General features: G+C 38.0%; 2 protein-coding genes and 1 long non-coding RNA gene across 8 annotated transcripts in view; 1 reads left to right on the top strand and 2 right to left on the bottom strand.

Moving 5' to 3' along the window:
- The window catches only part of HELZ (helicase with zinc finger), a 144,100-nt gene extending 134,710 nt beyond the window's left edge, over positions 1–9,390 (top strand). For all 5 annotated transcript variants that reach the window (XM_058166099.1, XM_058166097.1, XM_058166098.1 and 2 more), the window contains exons 29-30: positions 1,901–2,153; positions 2,649–9,390. In XM_058166099.1, coding sequence (XP_058022082.1) covers positions 1,901–2,153; positions 2,649–2,980 — 585 coding nt within the window. In that variant the 3' untranslated portion in view covers positions 2,981–9,390. The remainder of the gene's footprint in view (positions 1–1,900; positions 2,154–2,648) is intronic.
- Positions 9,391–9,536: 146 nt separating this feature from the next.
- On the bottom strand, positions 9,537–12,322 carry LOC131189746 (uncharacterized). The gene is made up of 2 exons (XR_009153116.1): positions 12,202–12,322; positions 9,537–12,061 (listed from the first exon to the last, which is right to left on the bottom strand). It is a non-coding gene; the product is annotated as an uncharacterized LOC131189746 (long non-coding RNA).
- Positions 12,323–16,280: 3,958 nt separating this feature from the next.
- The window catches only part of CACNG1 (calcium voltage-gated channel auxiliary subunit gamma 1), a 37,592-nt gene continuing 32,874 nt past the window's right edge, over positions 16,281–20,998 (bottom strand). For both annotated transcript variants that reach the window (XM_058166102.1, XM_058166101.1), the window contains 2 exons: positions 17,753–17,890; positions 16,281–17,504 (listed from right to left, as the gene is read on the bottom strand). In XM_058166102.1, the coding sequence (XP_058022085.1) occupies positions 17,278–17,504; positions 17,753–17,890 (365 nt within the window). In that variant the 3' untranslated portion in view covers positions 16,281–17,277. The remainder of the gene's footprint in view (positions 17,505–17,752; positions 17,891–20,998) is intronic.

Below are 20,998 nucleotides of genomic sequence, written 5' to 3'. Positions count from 1 at the left end.
GAAGGATAAATTAAACATGTTTGCCACCTTGAGTTATTTGTGTTTTAAAAAGGGATAAATAAATAAGATGCCTCCTTTCCAAATGGATCCAATGAAAATACTTACAATAGACTTACTCTAATTTTAGTACCACCAGTGCTTGAATAGGCTGTAGGAAGAGATACTTGGTGCTTAATGAATAAGACAGAATGCTAACTGAGAAACACACTAGGAATAAGCTTTCTATATTAGAAGCAGGGCTACATATTAGAACTATTGGCTGTTTCCTAAAATACTGTAGTATTTTCCCCCTTGAATCTTGAATCTACTAATTTAAGCCTGGTACAAAAGTACTTTAAATTTTGGAATTCTAAACCCAGCAAGTGGGTTCCATGCTCACACCACAATCTTGGATACATCACACTTCCTTCCTTTCAGTCATGTAATTTGGTGATAATGATGTGGAATTGTTTTGTTACTACTATTGTTAAATAATAGGAGAAATTCTAATTTACTATAAAGTACCAAAATATATGGTGGCTTAGGAGCTAGGACGTTGAGCTTGTCGATCGAAAGGTCGGCAGCTCAGCGGTTCGAATTCCTAGTGTTGCCATGTAACGGGGTGAGCTCCCGTTACTTGTCCCAACTTCTGCCAACCTAGCAGTTTCGAAAGCACGTAAAAATGCAAGTAGAAAAAATAGGGACCACCTTTGGTGGGAAGGTAACAGCGTTCCGTGCGCCTTTGGCGTTGAATCATGCTGGCCACATGACCACGGAAATGTCTTCGGACAGCGCTGGCTCTTTGGCTTTGAAATGGAGATGAGCACCGCCCCCTAGAGTCGGCAACGAGTAGCACGTATGTGCGAGGGGAACCTTTACCTTTACCTTTACTTACCAAAATACCTATTTATTCAGATAAATCCCTTGTTTGTTGCTGGTTTCATCTATTCCAACACCATTCTATTAATAGCATATTTTCCCTATGGGATATCCACCAATGTTTTGAAAAAATGATTAGTGACATGAAGAACCATACTTATTTGTCTTTCTAAATAGTAATAAACATCTATGTGTTCTCACTTCTTACCTCATCCACAAAGAAAAAAAAATAGCCAGCATCAATTGAGCTGCTTCTTTAACAAATAATATGGGTTTATGTTTCTGTGTTATATTCTATTCAACTTCTTTGCAGTTTTGCTAGTGTTCTTAAAATAATGAATTATGAGTTGTTGCTCTTTTAAGTGAAATTTGCATAATGATGGCATTTCTTAATTCCTGGTTGTATTCATTAAGCATCGACCTGTAAACCATTAAAATATTCAGGGTAATCCACAAGCACCTAAAGTTAAAAATAACATTTTGTATATTATCATATCATAAACCTAAACTTTATTTTCAGGGAATGAATTACACCAATATAATGAGTCAGTGGTATCAGAGAAGGACAAATTGCAACTGGCAAATATTTCATATAATTGCCCTGCAGAGGAAATTTTGTAGAAGATGAGCTTAGATGTAAACAACATACAATAGCTAAAAGTTCAAAGTGAAAAATTAGGAATCAGAAGGGACTTCTAAAGAGAAAAAGTCAGTGCCATGTAATGCAATTAACTGTTCTGAAAGAAGGATGGATCTGAAATTACTTTAAAAAGTGATTTAATCCTTTAAATAATATTATATGTCTGTAATTATACAGATATATAAAAATGAGAGAGTTTTGGGTGAAGTATTTATTTATCTCCCTATTTTCATAACAGGATGGTGAATGTGAAGAATAGGATGTCTTTGTGTTAATGAATAAAATCACACCAAGTAAAATATACATGTTTATTTTGAAGGCAGTTTCAGAATATGCGTATTGACGCTCAGATAGGACATTTGATACGGACATGTCTGCAAGTGATTGTCTTCTTTTATGCAGTATGAACCAAGAGGACCTGGCAGGCCATTGTACCAAAGAAGAATGTCATCTAGTTCAACCCAGGCTTGTTCTGAAGGTTTAAATACTCCTCCAGATAATGTTGGACAGTGTCAAGAGCTTCAGGACCAGAGTAACCCATCCTCATTCAATTATTCACCCCCCGAATGGTGGGTCAACTCTTCTTCATCAGCCCCCTATCAGAACATTCCATGTAACGGATCCAACAGAGCAATCCCACCAAGAGAACAGTTAGGTGAGTGAGTGTTCCTTTCTTGGCCCGTTAAACCATCTGGGCATCTTGTGGCCCCTTTAATCATGATGCTGACTCAGAAATTCTGGGAGTTGAAGTCACAAAATCTTGAGGTGTGTATGCTGTGTATCCTTATTTGCTCGTTTATTCATTCTGATTGTGCATGGTTAGAGTACACCAGTGATGTGTTTTTAATCTTGGTCTTAAAGTGCAATATATTCTTAAGCTATTTTGGCTATCTATATAAAACCAATGGAAGAACAATAATAGGCTTTGTAAAGATCACCCAGATCCTTTCAAATTAAAGTGCCTTACAGGACTGGAAGTGTTTGACAAATTTCTGCAAACTTTATTTAGCTTTTAAGTCATGCTCTTTGTATATTTTTGGGAAAGGAAACCTGAGAAGTAGCTTTCCAATCTGTTTGTGATTGTTATTAAGTTATAATGGTGGCAGCGGCGGTGGCTGTGGTGATGATGATGATGTTCTTTTCTTTCTAGTTCCTCCGAAGACTATCAAATCCCCCGAGGAACAGATGAAGGTTGAAAACATCCCGTTGTCCAGTTCTTTTAACTACAATGTACTCCAGCATCTGGGCCAGTTCCCACCCCTCATGCCCAACAAGCAGATTGTGGAATCCAACAGCAACAGCCAGCCCAGTGCTGGGTTGAACAAACCTGCCATGTCCTACGCAAGTGCTCTGAGGGCTCCTCCCAAGCCCAGACCCCCTCCTGAGCAGGCAAAAAAGAATAGCGACCCCTTGTCTCTGTTTCAGGAACTTAGCCTAGGTAGTTCATCAGGTAGCAATGGCTTCTACTCCTATTTTAAATAATCAGACTATTTTTGTAGAGACATTTTAATTTTTATTTCTGTGAGTAGATTTAAGATAGTTGGGGCTGCATCTGCAGGTACCATCGTTTCTCTCTGTTTATATTAGTAAATATATTTTGGTTTAATGGCTTTGCTGCTAGACTTGAAGCTAATTCTTTTTAAATTATATTCCACTATTTTACTTTTCTTTTTGATGTGGGTCAGAAGTTTGAGAAAAAAAAATCCCTAGAAAAAAAAACTTTTAAAAATTATGTAACTTTATCTATGTGTTGCATTAAAGCTAGCAGCTGAAAAGTTAACTGTGCAACTTTAAAAAAAAATATATAAACATTAAAAAAAAGTTGTCTAAATTGTATTTAAAAATGTAAGTAGCATTTACATTTATTCAATAACATTTAGCATACTGTGCTGGGTTTCTGTACCAGAAATGGCCAGTTAATGTACAAATGTATGTTATGTCTGCTTAAATTGTTTATTTTTTTTTAAATAAAGATGCAGCATCTTATATTTACATTCAGTTTTATCAGATTTCTGTGAAGGGATGCTGCATTCTAAGACTTTTATAGTTTTAGAATATGTATGATGTGGTTATAGTAATTTCCTTTCTAGGATGAAGTGAAGGTCTTTGCTGCAGACCCAGATACTACTCTTTTGCAATTAAACAAAAAATTAGTGGTCAACCTAAAGGGGAAAAATTCATGTTGTTGTTTTTTTGACAAGCTATTCATTCAGCTTGTTGGAGGGATTAATTTAATAGGTTTTTAAACAGAAATCATGAAATGACAAAAATTGCTATATTGGGTGCTTGGTAGTTGAATAGCTATTTTAAAAAAAAAATCCATATGAATGAATTTAGGAAAAAAATAATTGAATCCCCCTCCCAACTATGCACGTTAAATGTTTGTAATTTAGTTTCTTCCCCTCTGATTTTTCCAGTGGTATGAGAATTGTGCCACTTTAAGGGTTTTTCTTCTTTTTTCCATCAAAAGATTTTGGTACATGATTTGATGTTTACTTTAAATGTGACATTATCCACAAATATTCAAATATTTTGCTAACTGTTTTGTTTGAGGAACTTCATTAAAGAAGATTTTTATGTTTGCCAAAGCTGTATCCAAATTAATCCCAGCCTTGGGGAAGAAGAGTTGTGGGGAAGGTTTGGGGAAGCAGTATGAATGATGTGGTTATTTATATTCTTGTATCTTCTGTCAAGGCCTTTTGCCACTATATATTGAAAGAAAAATCTATAAAAGACTGTACAGCAATATGTTACAAAATTTGGGGGAAGAATTAGGGTAACCTTTACCTTTACGATTTTGGTCTTGTACACTGTTCATACTTTTGAAAGAAATCTTTTTTAACTTCAACGGAGGCACGGCCTCCTTTACACTTGAAAAGATCTCTTTGATCAGGGACAATTAATTTTTATCAACTATTTATTTTAATTTCCCATTATAAGTGATATTTTCAAAAATATAGTTTTAAAGTTTCTTCCCACGACTGTTTAAAACTGGGCTTCATTTACAGGGATGTTTGTTTTTGCTTTGTCGAGCTACTGTATTTGCTGCTGTATCAAATCTAATATTTGCTTTGGTTTCAGTCCCTTCATATCTGTTGGATTTTATACGTTGTGATAGTGACATCTGGGTTTGACTGAAATCTGTGTCACTTTTTTCTTATTGATTTCAGATAACTAAGGAACTTTCTATAAAAGATATGCATACTAACTTAATGTGCTGCAATATTTTAATGGCTGCTGGGCTCAGAAATGGGTGAAGCTAAATAAAGCTGTTATAAAACCAAACAAAATGAAAGCAGAAGATTCTGCTCAATTTTATTTAGTACCCCGAGGACACATTCAGGATGTAAGCATGAAGTTAGTCAGATCATTCTGTCCTCAGTTGACATAAACCAGGATTTAATTAGTCCCACTTTAATATCTGAAGTTATTTCTGTTGATTCTGTGTCCTGCCCTGACTATCACTGATGAACGTTGAGGACAATTGACTTAGTGAAGAATAAATAGGAACACGTAGAAAGGTATATAATAGTTGGTTGCTTATAGCACAAATACATACACTTTCAATTTACCACTCTGAAATCACAGAGTTCAAATTCAGATACCTAAGTCTTATTATTCCCTTCACCTGGACTGAATCTAAATAAATACTACTCCGTCAATTATTTTCATCTGTGAGTTAGTGATATTAGGAAGAAGGTGCAGTCTTCAGTCTATTTAATCTATATCATAACTTTTCTCAGGAGTTAATATGGAATTAATAAGCTGTGGAGTAAAACACGTTATGCCATCTATGTGGATCTGCAGTAAGGTACTTTCTGAGTTTTCACTCAGTATTTTAGTATTAGCAACTTCAAAAAAAATGTGCATGAAAGCTCCACATTTTTGCAATTTGGTTCCCATTTGTATTGGGTCATAGAAAAATTCTCATGGTCTGTGTTCAGACCGCTAGTTTGTTATGCTAATATTGGAGACATTTTACTTTTAAGAGCAGATCACAACATTCTTTCTGATTTGAGCCATGATGAATCTTGATTTTTCAGATTAGTGGATTATACCATTACCATAATAAAAGGCATACATGGAATCAATTTTTGAAACATCTGATTATCCTGGTTATTAAGAACACATTTTTGGAGCTATTCTATATTTACATCTCTGATTCTTATTCAAATTATATAATTTTTATAAAAACCCTTTTTTCCCACCTCAAAGAAAGTTTTCTTCATTATTTCATTTCACAATTACTTTGTCATTGAAGGAACAAATTTACTTTAGGAGCATGTCATATATCACACAGAAATTTATTCCATTAGCAAAAAAAAAGTTTACATTTAAAAATGTAACTCTTAAAGTTGGTACTATATAAAGAAAAGAGCTGATAAACTGATACATGAACAGTGTTGATTCACATTACAATTGAACAGCTAGTTAGAATAATAAGTGAATTTCTTGTACATGAAGGATTCATTTTGCTGGAAGCATCCAGTCTTGTAAATTTAAAAATACAAAACTGAAAATTGCTTACTATGATTTGAAGCTTAAAAATCAGATAGTTCTTGAGGACAATTTGTCAACATATATTTGTAACTCTGAATTCTCAATTCTCAATTGTGTGTGTGTGTGTGTGTGTGTGTGTGTTTGTATGTGTGTAGATTCCATGTTCAGAAGTTATGTTATTAGCCGTTGATTTTATAAACCCTGATTGTATCTGAGGATGCATCTAAGATCCATTCCAGTCAATGTACTTTCAGTGACTTTAGGTCTATTTTCTAACATAAAACGGGACATATATTTTTCCCTATAAAATTTCAGTAAAGTAGAAAAAGTAGTGGTTCAAAAGTCCACTGACTGAGTGTCCCAGCAGATGGCAGTTCACTATGGCTCCAATTTTTTTCTGTGAAAGGATATTTATTAAAAGGCCTACACCATGCACTGCAGGCATGGGAGAATTCCTGCCTCTTCTACAGGGGATCCGAACTTCAGCTCCTGAAATGCTTATGTGCCTATTCAGCCTGAAGTCTAGTGATCAGTACTTGTTGGGGGTGAAAGTGCGGAAGCGTGCAAGGATTCCCAGGATAATCATCATGCCATTTTAATTTTAGTTGTTTTGCTGTCCAGTGTCCTTTGAGGCTGAAGCAGGCTTGAAATACTGTTAATAAACGTCTTTTCAGAACTTGTGAAAAGTGACCCTGAGTTATAAAACTTCAAAATTGGAGGTAAAAAGTATTTAAAACATCAAAGGGCAAAGAGGAATAAAAAGTCATAGGTTTGAGAATGTATTTATCATGTATTCTCAATTTAGGTGCCAAAATACACTCAAAAATTCAGTTTGGCTCATCCACAGATGGATGGAATATTGCAAAATCTCCATTCCCACCCCACTCTGTGGCCAGTCAGAGGTGGTGTTTGCCGGTTCTCCGTACTACTCAAAATCTCCGCTACCGGTTCTCCAGGACCTGTCAGAACCTGCTGGATTTCACCCCTGGGGTAACTCCATCTGTGGTCCTCAAATTTTTCACCAAATGCCATGGAAAATTGATAATCTCTAGGTTACCCGTGGATAAGCCAACCCTGAGAATTAAAATAGGTGAAAATATCCAGAGTTGGCTGATCCACAGCTGGCATATTTTTAATGGTATATGGAATTGCAATATTTGCTGAAGAAATCTATTCTCCCTGTAGATTTGCTACACGCTCCTGATCTTGAAGACCCTGGAAATATTTTAATTGAATAAAATGTGAATTGGTTACAATTTGTGTTTTAATCCTAGTAGCGAATGCATAAGAAAGTGTGTGTGCATTGGAGACCTGGTGAGGAAAAAAAGGTTATCTTGGCACAATGCTACAGGTTCAGTAGAGTTGCTTTGCACGTTGATCCAAGTAACAATGAATTAGGAAGGAAAAATGAGTATGGGCAGATTGGAATAATATATAAAGAGAATATTAGACTTGCCTCATATCCCATTCAATCCCAATGGGAGTATTCCTGCTTACTCATCGTGTCCAAATAGGCCTTTTGTTCATTACCTCATGTAAGTCTGAATAGTCTGTTTTTATTTTATTCAGCTTTGCTGCAGATACTTATTTATCCTTCTTTACACTATATTAACTACATATTTTACTATCCATATTTATGTAGAAAAGCGCTTCTAGTCCAAGATACAATCACATACAGTAATATTTGCTGAGACACATCGATGTAACACCACATGGTATATTAACAGACATCTATATGCATGTTTTAAAGCAACGTTTTTCCCCTTCCCAAAATCTCCCTGCTTTTTTCTCCCTTGCAGCCTGCCATTGCTGAGTGCCCAGAGACATTCTTATCTAAGGTTAAACATAGGTGGGTGTTAATGAATCCCACAAAATGGTTGCATTATATTCAAATTCACATTGTTTAAAGTGATATTTCTATGAAAAATGTGGTAATTGGTTCCAGCTTGAGAAAAATAGGTAATGTGTATTAATGAAATACTATGATAAAGGATAAAAAGCATATATTTACTATTTAAATTTATGGTTAACAGAATCCCAGAGTAGTTTTAGAAAACAAAAGCAAAGAAAATAAAAATCTGCCAAACATCCAGGAAATCCAACATCCTATTTTAGCCTTGCCAATGCCACATTCAGGTTGCTCAATTGTATCATTTTTTTTCTGTAATGTAATACTAAGCCTCTTTTCAAAACTTGCGCTATTTCCACTTACGAAATCTTCTTTTCTCCATTTTGCACACATGAAAATTAGCAGCATCTAAAACCGCAATTGTGCATGCCCTTGCCTCATATGCACATGTGCTAGCCTTGTATTAACTGAATTTTAGTGCACATTCAATGCAACTTGATATCATCGTACAATTCTCACCACATCAAATATTGCATTAGTCGAACTCACATTAATCGTAGCCTTCAATAATAACAATAAACCATTAGTCAACTTGTGCAGAAACTTTCGTTTCAGCCTTTACGCAGACCAGATTTGCTCATTTCCCTTAAAGTAGAAATACTGTGTTTCTTAAACACCCCATGGGAGCTTGGCTCTACATTTTGTGCTAAGCCATGATGGGTGGGCTTCCACTTCATAAAAGGCCAAGAGCAAGCAATGGTTAAACAGCATGAATAATAATATTTAATTTGCCCAAGTCATCGATCTCTATGAAGTTGCCATAAAAGAACTATTTGAGAATTAGAACTTTAAATCATTAAAAACCTGTGTATACATCTGGCAAAGTTTCAGCAACCAGTAAGCTTTAATAATTCGAAGTTGCGCTGGTTCCAAAAGATTTGAACTTTCATAACTATAAATCAAAAAGGTATCTTGTACTATATGAAGCTAACTTAAGATATAGTAGTTGATGATGTATAAAACCTATACAGAAGCAATATTTTACATACAACCTACAGATAAATAGGGAAAGAGCCAAGCACAGAATTGGGAATGGAAGACCTTGGGAATGTGAATCTCAACCTTGTACACTCAAGCTATTGGAGAAAAGCTGACACAAATTTTGTCATGTCCCACAGCACCCATCCAGGGAGCATTGGTACTGCTCAGTGTCTCAGTACAGAAGTGGAAGTAGAGAAATTGCCACAGGAGTGAGCTACTCAACTAGCTCTGTAGGACAGATGCTGGTTGGTTGGTTGGTTGGTTTCACATTATGTAGTAAGTTGTAGCTTGGGATGTGCCATTCATGCAAATGTTTAGAAGTTTCTGCTCAATTTTTAACGCTAACGCTAACCCCTTGTCTGAACCACCCATCCATAACTTTAGTGTCCTTCAATCTCCCATCCAGAGTCCCCCTACTTTGGCCCAGATCTTTGGCTCTTTCCCTCTTAGACTAATCCACTGATCACAGCCAGGAAACCCAGATGATCCATCAGTGTGGTTGGCCCTAGATGTTTGTGCTCTTGCATGGATGGCCAAGTTGTTAGGTTTATGCAAATATGCACCCAAGCCATTGTAACAAAACAAAAGTGTACATAAGTGTGCACATTTGGGGAAAGGAAGAAATGGACTTTGAGCAAGACACAAATGTTGAATGATGAAAACATTTATTTTTTTAAAAAAACAACCTCTTCCTGTGTGTTGCGCATGCATTGCACACAGAGACAAAGAAACATCCTGAAGAACGTAGCCAAAATCATTGTGTTTCAAATGAGGGCCACATATCTTTTCTTTAGAAAGATAATAGGGCTTTCTATGCAGTTAAGAAGAAAAGAAAAATACCCTTCTGGCAGTAGCGAAAAAAATCTCCAATTCTGTCGCTCAAAAAAAGTTGTGCAAAGCCCCAAGAATCGTTTCTTGGCATTTAAATTGCATCTGCTGTCTCCTAGTGGTCACTGCTGCAAAACCCAAAAGGTGCTTTATGCTTCAACAACTTTTGTGATTGTAAACTGCATTGAGGACTGGGTCTAACGGAATCTACCTTCAAGTGTAATGATGGTCTCGGTGCGCTTTTCCTTTTCAAATGGTAGCACCAAACGTATCTTACCGCTACATTTAAAATGTATTCATAATTAAAATAGCTTTTTAATAAATCATATTGAAATCTCTCAGCGCATCGTGCTTCCAGTACAAACATCACACGTCCATGGCGGTGAACTGATCTGGCTTGATTCAAAGCATCCATATTTTTAAAGAAATCATTTTTGTGCTTCCTTTTTGCTATAGGGAAGGCTAAGCTCTGTCTTAGAGCAGTCAGCTCAGTTATATTTAGTCATAATGACTTCCTGGCGTTCTTCAGGTGTGTTGGCCAATTGTAGCTGGCAGAACTAGGGCAAGAATTCCTGGAACTGCAGCACCGTCACGCATACAGTGTGACTGATGGCAGAGAAAGCCCCATCCATGAACCACTTTCCACGGTTGGGTTGGTTTCTTGTAAAATATGAATACACACACCCGTTTTCATTCCTGCCTTTTGATTTTAGAATTTAGAATAAAAGAGTTGGAAGGGACCTTGGAGGTCTTCAAGTCCAACCCCCTGCTTAAGGCAGGAAACCCTACACCACTTCAGACAAATGGTTATCCAACATCTTAAAAACTTCCAGTGTTGGAGCATTCACAACTTCTGCAGGCAAGTCGTTCCACTTATTAATTGTTCTAACTGTCAGGAAATTTCTCCTTAGTTCTAAGTTGCTTCTTTCCTTGATCAGTTTCCACCCATTGCTTCTTGTTCTACCCTCAGGTGCTTTGGAGAACAGCCCGACTCCCTCTTTGTGGCAACCCCTGAGATATCGGAACACTGCTATCATGTCTCCCCTAATCCTTCTTTTCATCAGACTAGACATATCCAGTTCCTGCAACCGTTCTTCATATGTTTTAGCCTCCAGTTCCCTAATCATCTTTGTTGCTCTTCTCTGCATTCTTTCTAGAGTTTCAACATCTTTTTAAAATCGTGGCGACCAAAACTGAATGCAGTATTCCAAGTGATCTTCAAGGAATCAAACATATTTATCTTTCGTTCTCTGACAATGTTAAGGAAACATTGTGTTAGAAACACCTACTATATTAAAATCCTGATTTGAGGTCCCTGAAATGTGTCATATTTATTTATTTATTTATTTATTTACTTACTTATTTATTTAGAAATGTGGAAGTGAGCAGATGGATTCTTGGATACAATCAATCCCATCAGTGCCCTGCAGAGTTTTTGGTTGGCTTAAATGTGATGGGAAGCAGGTTGCAGAGGCTTCCCTTCCACATCTGTTGTGGCACCTTTAGCTGGTGCATGCTGAAGATGAAACTGCAGTTCCATCATGGCAGTGTCCACTGGTTTTCATTTCTTAGGTTTCTATTCATGTGGCCCATTTTTTGGGCTCAGTTGCAGCTGGAGTGCATAATTTATCTGACTGGATTCTGCCATCAAATACTCTTTTTTCTCCTGGCATGCTCTCAGAGTCTCTATAATTGATATTTAAATAAAATAAAAGAGTTGGAAGGGACCTTGGGGGTCTTCTAGTCCAATTCCCTGCTCAAGCAGGAGATCCTATACTATTCCAGACAATGGAATAGATGTCCCGTCTCTTCTTAAAAAACCTCCAGTTGGAGCACCCACAACTTCTGGAGGCAAGTTGTTCCACTGATTAATTGTTCTGTCAGGAAATGATTCCTTAGTTCTAGATTGCTTCTCTCCTTGATAAATTTCCATCCATTGTTTCTTGTCTTGCCTTCTGGTGCTTTGGAAAATAACTTGACCTTCTCTTCTTTGTGGTAGCCCCACAAATATGGGAACACTTTTACCATGTCTCTTCTAGTTCTTCTTTTCTCTAGATTAGCCATTACCAATTCCTGCAACTGTTCTTCGTTATATTTAGTCTCCAGCCCCTTAATCATCTTTGTTGCTCTTTTCTGCACTCTTTCCAGATTCTCAGCATCTTTTTTATAATATGGCGACCAAAACTGGATGCAGTATTTGTGCTTTTACTAAGGCTTTTACTAAGGCTAATTATAAATAATTTCCCTCTTGCAAATGACGAATAATCATCTTTCAGATAAGTCACCAAAGAACTATGGATAACGGCACATTTCCAGGTCTATGGACTACAGCAGGGGTCTCCAACCTTGGCAACGTTAAGACTTGTGGACTTCAACTCCCAGAATTCCTTAGCCAGCGAAGCTGAGGAATTCTGACTGAGGAATTCTGGGAATTGAAGTCCACAAGTCTTAAAGTTGCCAAAGTTGGAGACCCCTGGACTCCAACCAGCAGTTCAACAAGGAAGTTTGCAGGCCTGGTCACGTAATGACTCAATTAATGATCGTTTAGCAGCAAAAATTCCAGTCCCAACTGTGGTCATAAATCAAGAACTAACCTGTATGGTATTTGCCAATAGCTAAATTCTTCTCTCAGCTTCTCTTCATGTTTTGACAGATGACCCAGCTCTAAAGGGAGATGGAATTCCATGGCAAAAGATCAAGAATGGCTCCTTTAAAAAGCCAAACTGCTCTATCGTACGACATTTGTATGTGTGAAATCCACTGCTAAAACATTTTGTTTCCCATGAAAATTCCCTCCATTATCAACAACGCTAAAGATCGGAATAGCCCTCCTGAGACTTGGTGAAAGGTTATCTGACCAAATTTGTGTATTTCCTGTCCCATTTAGGGCAACCAGATTTTATATTTACTGTGTAAAGGTAAAGTAAATCAGGATTAGCCCAATGAAGGGAGGAGGGAGGAGTGGTTATGTTAGGGACTGGACTGGACAATATAAAGAAAATTAGACCACTTTAATAAATAATACCTGAAACACTTAGACAGATCTGTACATTCAGCTCAGTTTGTTTGTTTTTTTGAATTTATATCCCGCCCTTCTCCGAAGACTCAGGGCAGCTTACATTGTGTTAAGCAATAGTCTCATCCATTTGTATATTATATACAAAGTCAACTTTTATTGCCCCCAACAATCTGGGTCCTCATTTTACCTACCTTATAAAGAATGGAAGGTTGAGTCAACCTTGGGACTGGTGGGACTTGAACTTGCAGTAATTGCAAGCAGCTGTGTTAATAACAGACTGCATTAGTCTGTTGAGCCACCAGAGTTTACCAATAGAGGAGAATATTTGTAGCTCAGAGTTCAACTATGATGTCCTTAGTCCTTTCTCAGCTTGGTTACAGATGTTTCATTAACAAAATAGGTAACCTCATCAGTGCTAGCCATAAAAGTGACGTTACCCAGTAAAGATGATATTAATGAAGGAGCAGAGTGATCAAACCAATATTTGCTGTTTGCTTCTGATATGATATACTGCTAGAAATAATTTATTAGGAATTAAGCTTTGTTATTGGCTTCTGTTTATATTATTGTATACTGTCAGAAATTAGTTGTTAGGAACTAATTCTAGCTTATTGTAGCCTTGATACTGGTTGGCATTAGTTCAAAGATTGTTATCTTGCTTCTGTTCTTGGCTCCAAAAGCTAGGCACATCCTTGAAAATATAGAAGAAACTGTTACCCAGGACTATCAGGCCCCATAGATAAAGGAACAAAAGTATGGAGTTTTCCTTCCTCATAAATTCTGAATCCTGAAAGCATTTTGCGTAAAATGTATATAATACTCTGAGCCACTCTCGCAGGGGTGTGGCTATTCCTTACATGCTTTTGTCTGTGTTTTGGAAATAGTATCACTCAGCTCTTTTTGCTTTGGCCAAAGAATAAAAAGCTGTTATTTTTGCAAGCCTCGTCTTGAGTCTCACTCTCTTTGGCCTCTCAGTAGCTGGGGAAACTTCTGGGACCTTACATTAGCTACATTGGTAATGTAACACCTGCAAGAGAATAATCAGAGAGAGTATCAAGGACTCTACAGCTCAGTTGTGTTTCGTTGTGTTCTGTATTTTTGCCATCCTGGATTTCCTTTTGTCACATTACCACATACATTCTCTTTAAAGGCTTTATATTTAAGGAAATATAATGAACTCTGTTCCTCTCTCCTCAAATATGCCTTTTTGTATGGTTTTTGCCTGCTGTATTGTTTTGACAAGAGAATTCTCTGTAAAAGCATTTTCTATGCTATTAGCAGTAATTGGCACATTCAGCAATTTTAGGGGGAGTGTGAGCTGATGACATAATTGCAATAGGCAGAAAACTGTAAATATTGAAATATCTGCCTTCTGAGAGATGAATCAAGACAAGTTGCTAATATGTAGTCCTTCTGACTTATGTTGGCAGAAATTTTGGAAGCTCTAACTGTGACTGGCAAAGATCTGGAGTCCCTAAAATGACCCCTGGGGCAACCTGTCAGCCAGTTTGTTCCTTGGTACACACCAAATTAACCCTGTCTCAATTGTTTTTTAATTTTTAAAAAGGAAGCAAGAAAGGGAGAGAAAAGGTATTGCAAAGAATGCAAACAAACAGTGAAAATAACGGAGGAAATTATGGGTTTTTAAAGCCAACAGAGAAGTCACGGACAATGGTGGGACTACCCAAATACAGGTAGTCCTACCCAAATACAGGCCACTTAGTGACCATTCAGGGTTACAACGGCAGTGAAAAAAGTGACTTTTTCACACTTATGGTGGTTGCGAATGATCATACCTTGATGATCATGTGATCAAAATTCACTTGCTTGGCAACTGGCAGGTTTTTATGATGGTTGCAGCATCCCAGGGTCATGTGATCCCCTTCTGCAACCTTCTGACAAGCAAAGTCAATGGGGAAACCAGATTCACTTAATTGAACAAATGCCTCACTTAGCAACATAAATTTTGGGCTCAATTGTGGTCATAAGTTGAGGACTGCCTGTAGAGGGAAGGTTAACAGGAATTTTCCCCGGGAGATGAAGAGGAGAATGATCAGAGTGTGTTCCGAGTGTGAGGTTAGGAGGATGAAAAGATTGTCTCCTATAAGAGCTGCCATTCGTCCATTGTGGGTGATCGAGGGACTGTTGAATAAGGAAAGACCATGAGAACGATGGCAGCGCCGTTCCTGCAACAAGCTCAATGAATGTGTGAATAATGAAAATAATTTGTTTTTTAAGATTTCATGTGAACTGGGAGGAATCCCTAAAAATTTTTTTTGTTCCTGCATCAGGATTTATACTTGGCTAATTTAAGATCCTGGAAAGGGAACAAGAAGAAATAAAAGCTTTTCAACAGATTACGCTCTAAAACAGGGGTCTCCAACCTTGGCAACTTTAAGCCTGGCGGACTTCAACTCCCAGAATTCCCCAGACAACAAAGCAAAGCTGGCTGGGGAATTCTGGGAGTTGAAGTCCGCCAGGCTTAAAGTTGCCAAGGTTGGAGACCCCTGCTCTAAGAGGCAAAAGTGAAAAAGGGAGTCTGCAATTGTGAGTTGCAATGCTTAGAGGCATGGCTCCTTGCCAGAATAAACTAGCAGATTTTTTTTTTTTTTGGCAACAGATGCAAGCTTGTAGCAGTCTAAAGAAATGTCAAAGGCCAGGAAGGATGAAATGGCCAAATGTCACGTGACGAGAAAAGGTGGGAATTTATGAATTCAAAGAAAAGAGGTGCTACCTATGGAGTAAGCTATTAGTAGAAGCAGCGCACTGTAAGAAAAACAATTCTTAGCTTAATAACACACAATTATTGGATGGGGGATACTCGTGTTGTTAATGATGTCTGTGAAAAAGATCACAAAATAATAATTGATTTCAAAGGGAATATGAGCCAGCCGTGTGATGTAGTTGCAATAATGCCAAATGCAATTTTAGGCTGCGTCAACAGAACTATAGTTTCCAAATCACAGGAAGTAATTGCTCCGTTTTATTTCATTTTGGTCAGATCCCCGCCTCAGAGACTGTGTCCAATTGATGCTTTTTATATACTGCTCTATACATTGATATTAAAAATGCGACAGAATTATTATAATGACACTATCTGCTTTATTATACTGTGTTTAGTGATTTTTAAATTGCAAATTGAATCCATATTACACAGGCTGACTGTTAAATTATTCAGTTCTAACTTGTTACAAAAGCAACCACAATATTATCTTTGAGACTAGAAAGCTTATTCCCTGCCCTTGCTTTCTGAGACAGGTGTCTATAATTTTAGTCCTTGTCTTCTTAGGGTTTGTGGACTTCCAGGGGTTTTTTTTTTAGTGTTTTTTTTTTGAGGGGGGCTTCTTGGGCGGGTGTTCTTCTGTCACCTGATCCGAAGCATTTAGCAATAGCAATAGCATTCAGACTTATATACCGCTTCACAGTGCTTTACAGCCCTCTCTAAGCAGTTTACAGAGTCAACATATTGCCCCTAACAATTTGGGTCCTCATTTTACCCACCTCAGAAAGATGAAAGGGTGAATCAACCTTTATAACTTCTTACCTCCTGTACTCAACCAGTTTAATAGCTTCTTGTCCTTTACAAATGCTAACCAGGCTGCAAATGCTACGAAATACTCAAACGTACATATTGTGTCTTTTGGTCAAAAACATCTGGATGGTGGCAGATGCGGGAAGACTGTAGTTAAAAATATTAGCTGATGATTGGAGCAGATCCCCTGCTGGCTTCCCTCTGTATAATTTGTTTTAGTTTTCAAAATCATCATTATTATTATTCAATTTCCTTGTCTCTGTCATTCCCCAATCATACCAGCTCAACAAATTACTAGCTGACATATAAGAAATATAATAAAAAATCATCAGTGTTGACTCTAAGCATATGCCTTAGAGATTCTTCCATCTTCATGTTATCCAACATTTTTTTTAGAATCTGTTTTTGTAACGTGCTTAATAACATTACGAGTGCCTCCAAATTGGTAGTAAGGTTATTTACAGATGGAGAAAAAAAATCTACACTGACAAAATATGATTTCAGGGGTTTTTTCCCCCCTTTGTCATTCTTAAGGTTAATCAAACGGGGCAGGAGTCACCCAGATGTTTTGGATTACATATCCTATGGGTCTCTGTTAACATGGCCAATTATGAAGGATTAATGGAGCTATAATCCAAAACATCAGGTTGGCATCAGGTTATTTGTCCCTAAAAGAGTGACCACAACTCCTATTTAGACAAATTTTCTCTCTTGTCTGTATTTCTGTTCAGGGACATTTATACCAACATTTTCAGGCTGTGTTACCAATCTAGCAGTGCAACCAGGCCAAATCTTTGTACATCTTGTCAAAAGAGGTCATCTTCATCACTTCTTTAATCTCAGGATTTTGCATTCAGTTCCTAACTGATTCTCTCAGTAGGCATGATCCAAAGATATTCCCACACCAGCTCCTGGAGGTCATCTCTCACTCTCTCTATATATATATAGCTGGCCTTTGAGGGACAGGAGGGATATGATACGGCTGAAGTGGCAACACGAGCTGGCGACACTTAATGTTCTGGCTCGGCATCCATGCAAGTCTCCCACGGGTTCTGTGGCATGCGAGGCAAGGAGATGAGCAGAAGTGCCACTCCACAGAGGAACAGCAAGACGAAAGAGGCACAGGCACAGGCGAAGGACCAGGAGTAGTAGTAGTCTATCCATTCTGTGTCATCACTCGCAATCATCTTTTTGACCGATTGTCTCATAACTTCCACAGATATGATGATACACAGGCCTGTGGAGAGGGGAAAAGAAAGCAGTGAGCATGGAACTGAAGTCAAGACCTTTGACTTATTCTTTCTCAACTGAATTCCACATTAACTACTAGATATTTCTAGACTTCTGGATCAAACTGGCAAAGTTCTTTGCACCCATCACCACCTTCCTCTCAGTCATGTTGGTCTTCCACCATCTCCCTTCTTCCCGTCCTACCTCACTGTGACCCATGCAGTAAAGTTGATGTCCCTATTTCTTCCTTCCCACCTGCAAACGTATAGAACATGGCAGCTGGCCTCAAGAGGTAATCCATCTTCTTCCGGAAGGATAAGAGGACACAAATGGTTCCGATGATGGAAAAGCCCACGCTGAAGATGGCAATGGCAGCTGCAGAAATGCTGTATTCTGAAGAGGCAAAAAAAAAAAAGCGGGGAGGGGGAACACTGATGATGGTAATGAAATGTCTGCAAGAAAGCCATCAAGCTCAGAGAGCACCAAGCACCCCATCAAAAGGAAATGGTCATTGACAAATCTAATCGCAATGGGGAAGCAATGCAAAAGCAAGAACCTACCACCAGCTATCCAAGGGTTGTTCACAGAGGACAGTCTGAAAAGTCAAGATGGTGGTCACAACAATCAAAGCTCTGACTGGTTTTTATCTGTGCCACACCGTTCTGACTGCCAACTATATACTGGTGGAAATCCTTGTGGACTTCTGCTATAAGAGCAATGTTTCCCTCTGGGCAACATTGGGAAGGGCTTCAGAAATAGGAGAAACATAAGCTAACTGTTTACGTTTATAAACTGTAAACTGTAGGGACTCCATGGCTTAGTGGGTAAGGTACTGAGCTTGTTGATCGAAAGGTCGGCAGTTCAGCGGTTCGAATCCCTAGTGCCGTGTAATGGGGTGAGCTCCTGTTACTTGCCCCAGCTTCTGCCAACCTAGCAGTTTGAAAGCACGTAAAAAAATGCAAGTAGAAAAATAGGGACCACCTTTGGTGGGAAGGTAACAGCGTTCCATGCGCCTTTGGCGTTGAGTCATGCCGGCCACATGACCACGGAGACGTCTTCGGACAGTGCTGGCTCTTCGGCTTTGAAACAGAGATGAGCACTGCCCCCTAGAGTCAGGAAAGACTAGCATGTATGTGTGAGGGGGAACCTTTACCTTTACCTTTAAGCTAACTGTGCAACGCATGATGGGGGCCAAGGCAACAATTCAGCATTAAACATATAGATCAGGGGTCTCCAACCTTGGCAACTTTAAGAGTTGTGGACTTCAACTCCCTGAGTTCCTCAGCCAGCAAAGCAAAGCTGGCTGATGAACTCTGGGAGTTGAAGTCCACAAGTCTTAAAGTTGCCAAGGTTGGAGACCCCTGATGTAGATGGTAAGATAGTGAATCTATGAATGGAATTGTAGTGTTCTTGGTTCAATAGGTGACAGATTTCCCTTCTTCCTTGTCCGATTTTCTAGGAAAAATCATAATCAGCTCTGGAAGACACATTGATTTCTGCTCTGAGAAACTAATATGATATGGCAGGAACAAGTCTCTGGGTTTTGAAATAGAACACCATTTGCACATTGACAGGAAAAGAGAGGCAATAAATAAATCCCACCTTTTTCTTAATAGCAAAATGGGCAAAGATGCAATAATCCACCCAATTGTCTGCTGGTTACCTTTTCACCTTTCTTTTTCAAAGTTTTTACTCAGCTGAACTTGGATATTAGGTATAATCATATAATAAATAGAACTTTGAAAGATGCTTGCTTCGGAGTTTTTACCTGGAGTTGGGGGGTTTTCTGGAACGCTGACACATAGTTGGGAGAAAAGAATTTGGGGACCATTGCGGGAGAACAGGAGGAAGATTTCTGCGCTTCCTGTTTTACAGTCCACATTTACACTGATACGGTAGTTTTATCTGTTTCGTAGGATTTAAACAGAAAGAAGGCACCTGGGGCTTATGACATATATTAAAAGTATTTTGGGACATTTTAAAAAAAATCTTTTGAGATGTTGTACATTTTCTTCTTTCTTTCCTTTCATGCATTCGCAGGATTTTCTCTGAAGTGAATAACAGCAGATCATTATGATCAAATAGATCACTTCAACAGAGCATGTCTGTGTCTTCTCTGGGGGATTCCCAGAGCAAATCCTTGCAGTTGTCTTATTTACTGATTTATTTTATTTTATTTTTATTATGAATAATGTAAGATACAAAAATGCAAAAGAAAATAATAGGAAAGATAGGGGAGGAAAAAGCCAGGGGGAAAATGTAGGAAAAAGGGGGAAAAGAAAGAAAAGGCATTGACTTCTGACTCCCTTTGATGCAGTAGAGTAAGATAATAACATCAAACCTTAACTTTTTACTTTTACATAATAGTATGAACTAGCCATTTCTATAACAACAAACCTATCTAATTGGTAAAACCCCAGATCAGCTTCATTTTTTTCACCTCGAGCACAAAGTCCAGAAGCGGTTTCCAAGTAGGAACAAAAGTAGTTGTGTTTTTGTCTTTAATCAAAGCAGTCAGTTTAGCATCTCTGCTGAACTCCATCAACTCCTGCAGCCATTCCTCCATTGTGGGAATCCAAGTGTCCTTCCATTTTTGGGCATAAAGTAATTTTGCTGCTGTCAATATATATATATAGCACCAAAGCTCCAAATTTTTTACAAATCTTTTTCAATTAAACCCAAAAGAAAAGTTTCTGGTTTTATCTTTATATTCACTTTGAGAATCTTCTGTATTAAGATGTGAATCCTACTCCAGTATTTCTTTGCTTTGTCACATGTCCACCATAAGTGATAAAATGCACTATTTTTGCATTTCCAACATTCATTTGAAATATCTTTATAATTCTTGACGACATATCTGATGTTAAATACCAATGATACATCATCTTATAAAAAAAATCTTTTAAATTATAATTACTCTAACTTTTAAACCTTTTGTCCACATATTCTCCCATTGTTCAAGCATTACATTATATCCAAAGTTCCTTGCCCACTGAATCATGCAGTGCTTTACGTGTTCATTCTCCAAATTCAAATTCAATAACAACTTTTTGGCAAAAAAGTTCATCACTACCGCACAGTAGGATTTCCAATTCATTTTTCACAAAATGAAACCCGTAACTCTTTTTGTCTGATTTAAATCTTTCTCTCAATTGTAAATATGTAAACCAACGGCAGAAACATCCTTCTGATTCACCTCTTTAGACTTATGGATAAGCTCACCAAAGTTAAAAGATACTTTTTGACCATGGCTTTCTTTTCTACTCTATCCCTGCAGTTTTCTTGCCAAGGTTTGCCCATGCCTGCTTCCTTGGGCAAAGAGAGAACGATTGGCCCAAAATTACCCAGGCTGGCCTTGTACCTAAGGTGGGACTAGAAGTCCCAATCGCCTGGTTTCTAGCCTTGTGTCTTAATCGCTGAGCCAAACTGGCTCTCATTTCAATACAGGTAGTCCTTGACTTACAACAGTTCATTTAGTGGCTGTTCAAAGTTACAACAGCA

The sequence above is a fragment of the Ahaetulla prasina genome, chromosome 2 (genome assembly GCF_028640845.1).
Source record: "Ahaetulla prasina isolate Xishuangbanna chromosome 2, ASM2864084v1, whole genome shotgun sequence".
NCBI classification, from domain to species: domain Eukaryota; kingdom Metazoa; phylum Chordata; class Lepidosauria; order Squamata; family Colubridae; genus Ahaetulla; species Ahaetulla prasina.
The sequence above is the reverse complement of the archived record's forward strand: the minus strand, read 5'-3'. Positions and strand labels throughout refer to the sequence as shown.